This window comes from Haplochromis burtoni, unplaced genomic scaffold (assembly GCF_018398535.1).
Source record: "Haplochromis burtoni strain Fernald_Lab_line unplaced genomic scaffold, NCSU_Asbu1 Contig_645, whole genome shotgun sequence".
Lineage (NCBI taxonomy): Eukaryota > Metazoa > Chordata > Actinopteri > Cichliformes > Cichlidae > Haplochromis > Haplochromis burtoni.
The window spans coordinates 197011-206026 of NW_024583006.1; the positions used below are offsets into that span (position 1 = coordinate 197011).

The following is a 9016-nucleotide window of genomic DNA, read 5'->3' on the forward strand; positions in this document are numbered from 1 at the left end:
GAGTTAACTCGAAAAGTCAGCTCTGCAGATGCAGACATCACTCCAGCAGTCACAGTGCTCCACAGATTTCTAACAAGGAAGACTGATGAGGACCATGGGATCAAAGCAATGAAAGGAAGCTTGGCTGCAGCTGTCAGGACGCGGCTCACTGATGTGGAGGAAAACCCACTCTATAGCATCGCCACTCGACTCGATCCCAGGTGAGTGTGTGCCTGTGTGTTTACCTTTGACTGTGTGTGACTGTGTGTGAATATGACTCTATGCAACTGTGTGTATCTGTGACTGTGTAGTTAACTGTGTGAGACTCCAGCGTTCAGATTGGCTATCTATATGTGAATATGAGTGTGTATGTATCTGTGTGTGACTGCAAAAACATAGGATGCTAACCTATTGTCAGCTAACTTTTTTCTTTCTCTGTTTTAAATATAAACATCGTTTTTTTTCCAGCACCATAGCTGCTGGAAATGCCAAAGAGATTCTGCAACTTGAGCTGCTAAGGTTGCCTGGAGACAAGCAGGAACTTCATGACCTGAATGAACCACCTTCAAGAAAAGCACGCAGTAACCAGCCCACTACTAGTCTGGACAGCATGTTTGATGAAATTGCTGATTAGGCACCAGCATCGGTGGGCAGAGTTGTGGTAGGTTCTAGTGTAGACTTGGAGATGTATCTTGGAGAGGCCGCAATTTTACGAGAAGACAAATCACAACAATAAAAAATGTTATGTGAATCTGAAAGCTGTAGACAGCACTAAATTGTTCATTGTTATTTTGTTTGGATATATGATGGATATTCTGCAATCATTTAACAGAAGTGTTTATTTTATTCTGAAACATAATTTTTATTTATTTTATTCTGAACAGAAGTGTTTATTTTTCAATCTGAAAGCTGGAGACAGTCCGATATAGTTCACTGACATTTGTTGTTTAAAATGTGGATACTCTGCAATAGGTTCATTAATGTTATGTCTGAAAGCTGGAGACAGTTCAAAATACTCTAGTTATTTTGTTTGTTTGTTTACAATATGGACATTTTGCAATAATTTAACAGAAGTGTTTATTTTTTAATTGAAATTTTGTTTTTCTGGTCATTTTTATTAATATTTTATTTTTTATCAGCAGAGAATAAAATAAAACCTGTCCTCCAATTCACTGAATTTTTTTTCATGTGTGTGGTGGAAGTATTGGTTTTTGTACTTGTTTTTGGCAAGTAGCCAGATCCAATTATCGCTATTGTATGGGTTTAAAAAGATTTGTACTTTTTTTCTACAGTTCATCCTGGCTTTTTTAGTTTTTCAAAATGAAGCTTTAATGTGCTTCTGTTGTGTAAAAGGTCTCTTTGTAGTCAACAGGTTGCCTTTGCAAGCGGTGTCATGTTTGCTGGAGTTAGATGACACATTTAAAGTCTGCATTTTTCTCTCTGAAGTTTGGCATTTGCGGGGCAAGACCAAAGCTAGGAAGATTATGATGGATCTCTCCCATCCCAACAATGGACTCTTCTCACTGTTGAGGTCTGGGAAGCGCTTCCGCTCCCTCAAGGCCAAAACAGAGAGAATGAGGAGGAGCTTCTTCCCCCAGGCTATTCGGGCCCTGAACCAGGTGTAGGACTGGACTCTCACACACATCACATCACCACACGCACTCTGGTTTTTCTTCATGCACACTTCCTATAATTTATAATCTCTTTCTGCTATTTGCACTTTTTTTTTTACTGTAAATTTCTAAGTTAAATCTGTAAATTTTGTATAACCTGTAAATTGTAAATACTGTAAAACCACTGTCATTTAATGGTCGGGTATTGCATTGCACAGCTACAAGCATTTCACCTCATGTCATACTGTGTATGGTTGTGTGTGTGACAAATAAAATTTGAATTTGAAAAAACTTGTTTGAATTACTTGTTCTCTTTTAAAGAACTGTCAGCCTTGCAGGCTGATTCTACATAAATGGATGATATCACATGAGTGCCCAGTGGTGTAATTTAACAATGATATTTTGTTACCAGAAGCTCAGACACATGGGCTGCATGGATGGAGTCAGAGGAAGGCTGTCGAGCCTGAAGCTCTTCTCCCATTGGCCAGGACTCTTAGAAGTGACAATGTAGAAACCTGATGGCATTCAATACAAACGGATTAATTGGAGTCAATCTTTAAATCATACTGACTGATGATTCAGTAGTAATGATCTCCACGTGAAACTCACCTGAGCTGTTACCCAGCGTGTGGTCGACACTTGGGCCAGTTAAAGTCGGAAAAGTGGGGCCTCTGATTCGAAACCAGTCCCCGTTATCATCTTGCTGCTGCCTCCAGAAACACATGCCCTGCTCGAAGTTGCAGGTGAGCTTCTCCTCGTCTACACACAAAAACACATCAGGTAAAGGGAACGCTCAGAGAACTTGTAATAGTCTGTTTATCACATCTTACTTGACAGCGTGGAAATGTTGGCTGCACTGTACGTAGCTATGAACCCTGACAGATTGTTGATATCATCAGAGGTGAACTCCACAGTTGATTGGTCGGTCAGCAGCCACACATTTCCAGGAGAGGTGGAGCCTGAGAACTGAGCTGCCAATCATTAAAACAGGAGGTGAGCCATAGGGTTAAGGTTAGCAGTTGTGGTCTGTTCAGACTGACTGTGGGATTCACCTGTGAAGACTTTGTTTGGTCCCACACCTTCATAAAGCCTCAGAGTGTCGCTGTTTTCTTCAGTTTGAAAATGAGGGAAGGTAACCTGAACTGAAAGTCCGTCATCAACCCTGAAAACAACACAACTCTTTATTAGTGAATGAAAGAGCTTGTTTTAATGTCTGTTTTACAAAGAACTCACCATTCATGTGTTGGGGTGTGTCTGTTACACTGAGTGTTATTCAAATTCAAATCAAATTCAAATTTTATTTGTCACACACACACACAACCATACACAGTATGACATGGGGGTGAAATGCTTGTAGCTGTACAATGCCCGACCATTAAATGACAGAAGAAAAGTTTTACAATATTTACAATTTACAGTTTACTACAAAAATTTACAAATTAACTTAGGAATTTACAGTAAAGAATGTGCAAATAGCAGAAGAGATTATAAAGATAAGGATTATAAATTATAGGAATTATAGGATTATAGGAAATGTGTGGTGGTGCGTGTGGTGACGTGTGTGAGAGTCCAGTCTTATAGTGACGTGTTTGGGAGAGTCCAGTCCTACACCTGGTTCAGGCCCCGAATAGCCTGGGGGAAGAAGCTCCTCCTCATTCTCTCTGTTTTGGCCTTAAGGGAGCGGAAGCGCTTCCCAGACCTCAACAGTGAGAAGAGTCCATTGTTGGGATGGGAGAGGTCCATCATAATCTTCCTAGCTTTGGACTTGCACCGCTTGGTGTAGATGGACAGCAGGTCAGGGAGCTCTGATTGAATGATGCGTTCGTGCCGAGCGCACCACCCTTTGCAGATCTCGTCTGTCCTGCTTGGTGCTGTTCCCAAACCGAACCATAGTATCATTGTGATGTTGTTTATTCTATTACTCTTGTTCTCTTCTGCTTGTTTTCTTTTTTCTTTCTCAGCAGGTGATCCAGGTGATTGATATATGCATTTTTTTTCTGCCCATTCTGTTGGTTTTTGTTTTTTGCCCTTCTCCCCCGTCCCTCTTCTCAGCTGTTTCTCTTTCCCTCTTTCTTTCTCCCCTTAGTCAAGTCTGTCCCGTATTCAGCAAGTGAAAATAAAATAAACAATAAAAGGTGAATCAAATGGACCATTACGGCAAGGCTGGGATGGTCAATTTGGTAAAGTAAATCCGTTGGGCATCTTTCTTTGCCTTTAGACAACAATTCTGATGGCAAAAGAGCCAAACGGGACAGGCAAAAAAAAAAAAAAAAAAAAAAAAAAGAAAACTAGTTCATGCATTTATTACTTCCAGGCTGGACGACTGTAATTCATTATTATCAGGATGTCCTAAAAACTCCCTGAAAAGCCTTCAGCTAATCCAAAATGCTGCAGCAAGAGTCCTGACAGGGACTAGAAAGAGAGAGCAGATTTCTCCTGTTTTGGCTTCCTGTTAAATCCAGAATTCAAAATCCTGCTCCTCACATACAAGGTCTTAAATAATCAGGCCCCATCTTATCTTAATGACCTTGTAGTACCATATCACCCTATTAGAGCACTTCGCTCTCGCTCTGCAGGCCTACTTGTTGTTCCTAGAGTATTTAAAAGTAGAATGGGAGGCAGAGCCTTCAGTTTTCAGGCCCCTCTTCTGTGGAACCAGCTTCCAGTTTGGATTCAGGAGACAGACACTATCTCTACTTTCAAGATTAGGCTTCAAACTTTCCTTTTTGCTAAAGCATATAGTTAGGGCTGGACCAGGTGACCCTGAATCCTCCCTTAGTTATGCTGCAATAGACGTAGGCTGCCGGGGATTCCCATGATGCATTGAGTTTTTCCTTTCCAGTCACCTTTCTCACTCACTATGTGTTAACAGACCTCTCTGCATTGAATCATATCTGTTATTAACCTCTGTCTCTCTTCCACAGCATGTCTTTATCCTGTCTTCCTTCTCTCACCCCAACCAATCACAGCAGATGGCCCCGCCCCTCCCTGAGCCTGGTTCTGCCGGAGGTTTCTTCCTGTTAAAAGGGAGTTTTTCCTTCCCACTGTCGCCAAAGTGCTGCTCATAGGGGGTCATATGATTGTTGGGTTTTTCTCTGTATCTATGAAGCGCCTTGAGGCGACTTTTGTTGTGATTTGGCACTATATAAATAAAATTGAATTGAATTATCCCAGTTTTAATCTCTTTACATTTCCTACCAGTACATTTTAGAATTTATTTTAAAAATGTAATCCTTGGAGTTCAAGCTCCAGCCTGTATTTCTGAACTTCAAGGACCCTACATCTCTTGCAGTTTTAGATCTTCCAGTCAGAAACTGTTACAAGGTGTGAAAAAAAGTCATTATCAGCAGAGGTTTCAGGTAAAACCATTGTGAGACCCTGCCTCACCCTATCATGAAACTTATGATAGTGTCTGGGATGGCAACTCAAAACCGGATTGTAGGAAGCAGACCTCTTTCAATCCATCTGTCTTCTCTGTCCAAAATCTTTTCCTGTTGATGTGGCTCTTCTATCTTGTGGCTGTTTGGTTTCTCCAATGTAGAGTTCTGAGCATTCCTCGCTGCACTGCACATACACTGTGTTGTTAGGTTTGTGTTTGGGATGAACCAGTTTGTGTCTGAGTGTGTGGCTAGGTCTGAAGTACACTGGGATGTCGTGCTTGGAGAAGACTCTCCTGAGTTTCTCTGATAAACTTGCTACATCAGGGATGATGATGTTGTTCTGTTTGTCCTTCTGATCCTCTGTCGTTGGTGTCTGATGTTCTTTTCTGTGCATCATTGCTGATTTGAATGCCTTGGAATGCCTTGCCTCAAGGCTTAGAGTGAACATTTTCTGCCCGGTGGTGTAGGGTCCTGATTATTCCAAGTTTGTGTTCCAGAGGGTGGTGGGAGTCAAAGAGGAGGCACTAGTCTGTGTGTGGGCTTCCGGTAAACTTCGGTGTTGAGGTTTCCATTCTCCTCAATGTGCATGGCACAGTCCAGAAACAGCAATCAGTTATCCTTTGTGTCTCACCTGGTGAACTTTATGTTTTTATCCACTGAGTTGATGTGAGCAGTGAAGGATTCCACTTCTTGGGTTTTGATTTTGACCCAGGTTTAAAAGGGAGTTTTTCCTTCCCACTGTCACTGAAATGCTTGCTCATAGGGGGTCATATGTTTGTTGGGTTTTTCTCTGTATGTATTATTGTAGGGTCTAACTTACAATATAAAGTGCCTTGAGGTGACTGTTGCTGTGATTTGGTGCTGTATAAATAAAGATAAATTTAATTGAAAAAGTTGATTTGAATAAGGGCTCGGAAATGTTGTAGGTGGCTGAGTTTATACCGGTAGAAATGGGTCTGAGTGGGAGTCCTTTGTGGAGCTTCAACTTACATGTTATAGCATAGTATGTAGGGTGGTTGTTGGAATTTATTTTTTTATCTTTAAGGCTAATATCTAACAATTAGCATCCCATATTTTGTGCTTTTCCCCCCCACTGCACACAGTGTATAGTAGAATAGTTTTGGAATCACTCTCATACTAACAGACAGGGAGAGGGCCATTCTTTGGGCCATAAACCTACTGAAATACGCTCTACTCCCATTCTTTAACTGTACAGGCATGACCGGATGACAAGAGGTGGTTGTCGTGGTAATGGGAGTGTTGCCTGTAGAATGGTCATCTCAAAATAAGGAGATGTCGGGAAAGTTGCAGAAGAAGAAACATGAGCCGACATCAGACCTAAGGCCACCCTCAACTCTTTTGATCAACCATGTTAACATTTTGTTTTTTTGACCTGCAATAAAAAGTGTTTACTGCATGGGGGCGGCAGCTTTTTGTCTCTGAGCCAGAGAGGACATCCATGGCTCCATGTAAAACAATTTAATTCTAACAATTTTCATACTAAGTTGTGAAAATAATTGGAACATATTTTTCTTCGCTATCATAAAAAGCCTAACACGGTCAATGCCTTTATCTTCTTCAAGTTGTTGTAGGCAACTGATGACTGTCTTTTTGTGGGATGCTGTTTTAAGGCTTCATAGGTATGTTTGTCACTGGGGAGTGTAGTACTTTCTGTGTGATTATCAGATTTGTTTGGTGCACCTCCCACGCTTAGGGAAGTGACAGCCTTCTTTTCTTGAATTGTGAAGTTAGACAGAGGAATTATTGCAGAGGAGAGAGTAGCTGAAACCTTCATCGTGATTTGCTCTGTTCAGGTTGTGTTCATTTATTATTCCCTATGGTTTGATGAGATCCACTCTGACCAACTGTTTTTGTTTGCAGTGTATAACATTTCCAAAGTTGCCCTTCTTTTCCTTTAATGTCTTGGACCATCCAAGCCTTGATCCGAACTCTTCCACGGCATGCATTTTTAATTTCTCTTTGATATTTGGGCATATTGGGACCCGATGAATGTAAAAACAAAGAATTACCAGATGTTTTTTTTTTTTACCTTGTTTGTGTTTTTAAGAAAAATAAGAGCCACATATGAGGATATTCGTTTAAAATTTTGATAGAACAGTAGCAGTATAATGTCCTCGTAACCAAAATGTGATATCCACATATGTGGACGCCAGGTCCTAGGAGGTTAAAAAAGTAGGGGAGGAGTGTTTTAAGGCTGATTTATCTTGTTCTGGAGTACATCTATTGTGAAATGGGCCTGTCTTATCCTTTTTCTGAAACCTGACTGAAACTTTTCAAATAAGCCATTCCTCTGCAAATGACCTGTTAGCAATTACCCTTTCAAGAATGTTTGATATGAAAGGAAGGTTGGAGGTTGGCCTGTAATTAGCTAATAATTATAATTGGTATAATTGCCGGGTCTGGAGATGGTTTTTTTAAGTAACGGTTTAACTACTGCCAACTTGAAGGCCTGTGGTACATAACCGATTATTAGAGATAGGTTGATCATATTTAAGATTGAAGAATTAATTAATGGCAGGACTTCTCTGAGACCCAGACCGAGGACATGCTGGAGAGATTGTATGTGTCGGCTGGCCTGAGAACGCCTCGGTGTGTGTTACAATGTGTGTGTTACAGTGCGTGTTACAAAGTGTGTTATAGAGTGTGCGTTATAGTGTGTGTTACAGAGTGTGTTACAGTGTGTGTATACCAGTCTAACCTGATGATCCAGCGACAGAAGCTGCTGCTGTTGTATTTGTCTGCCTTTGATGAACTGAACAACCCGCTCGGGCCCCTCAGCACAAACTGTCCGTCACATGCTGTTGCTATAAAGACAAGAGTGATGACATCATTACAGGAAGTTAAATGTTTTTAATGAACACTGTGCCCAACCACGTCTATCCCATGTGTACAGGAAAGCATTTGTGGAGATGTTTCTTTAAGAGAGCTTCTGCTTGTGCTGTTTACTGTTTGGGATTAAACTGGGTAGTTTCAATCAGAGAGCCATGGTTACAGTGTAACAGCACAGTCTATTCTAGGCTCTGGAAACAAGTGGACCTTTTACATCAACACAACAGACACTAAACTGACCAAAGAGACAGCAAACACAGGAAAAGTGCCCAGTGACGTACTGATGAGTTACACACAGCTGCTGTTATTAAACCAGTGAGGCAACCTGGTCTCAGAGCTAAAGCACAGGAGGCGCTGATGGTCTTTATAACAGCGCTCTGAATGCACCACAGCAAAGCCCAGTGCTACTCATCCTCCTGATCATCTCCAGACCATCACACAGACACACACACTCACTCTCAGTGATTCTGCACAGGAGCTCTACAGGTAAACCTCACCACAAACGTCAGATATAAAGAGAAATCGTCACTGACCACAGAGAGCATCAGTTTCATCAGAGGCATCAGGACAGTCGTCCACTCCATCACATAGCTGACTAGTCAGAATACACGTCATCTCATCAGCACAGGAAGTTTGATAAGGGCCACACGTTCCTACAGACATGAGCAGAAAAATGTTAAAATGTCTGCATGAACATCTGGAAGGATGCAGCTGAAGGGGCATCACCTCCTGTAGGGTTGATGCTGGTCCCTGCAGAGGCTGTTGTTCCAGATGTTCGAGATGCAGTTATAGCTGCAGATGTTGTTGCTGCAGATGTTGTTCCAGATGCAGATGTTGTTCCAGATGCCGTTATTTCTGTAGATGTTGTTCCAGATGGAAAAGAATAAAATACAATAGAATAGCACTGTATTGCCAACAAAATTATGGTTGCTCCACACCAATTGTGCTGGAGTAAAGTATAAATAGGAGACAGGAGAAATATATGCTATCAAGAGAAAGGCACACATTGCAGAACAAAGTGCGTGGAAGCAGCATGGAGAAAAGACTTCGACTGAGTACCAAGTCTGTGTGTGTTTCCTGAGTGATGAGGGTTACACAGACCAAATTCAAATCAAATTCAAATTTTATTTGTCACACACACACAACCATACACAGTATGACATGGGGGTGAAATGCTTGTAGCTGTACAATGCC

General features: G+C 41.4%; 1 protein-coding gene across 2 annotated transcripts in view; it reads right to left on the reverse strand.

The window, feature by feature from the left end:
- The window catches only part of tmprss15 (transmembrane serine protease 15), a 35720-nt gene that overhangs the window by 20646 nt on the left and 6058 nt on the right, over nt 1-9016 (reverse strand). For both annotated transcript variants that reach the window (XM_014329925.2, XM_042215027.1), the window contains 7 exons: nt 8549-8677; nt 8356-8475; nt 7692-7797; nt 2645-2754; nt 2423-2563; nt 2202-2351; nt 2002-2107 (listed from right to left, as the gene is read on the reverse strand). In XM_014329925.2, the coding sequence (XP_014185411.1) occupies nt 2002-2107; nt 2202-2351; nt 2423-2563; nt 2645-2754; nt 7692-7797; nt 8356-8475; nt 8549-8677 (862 nt within the window). The remainder of the gene's footprint in view (nt 1-2001; nt 2108-2201; nt 2352-2422; nt 2564-2644; nt 2755-7691; nt 7798-8355; nt 8476-8548; nt 8678-9016) is intronic.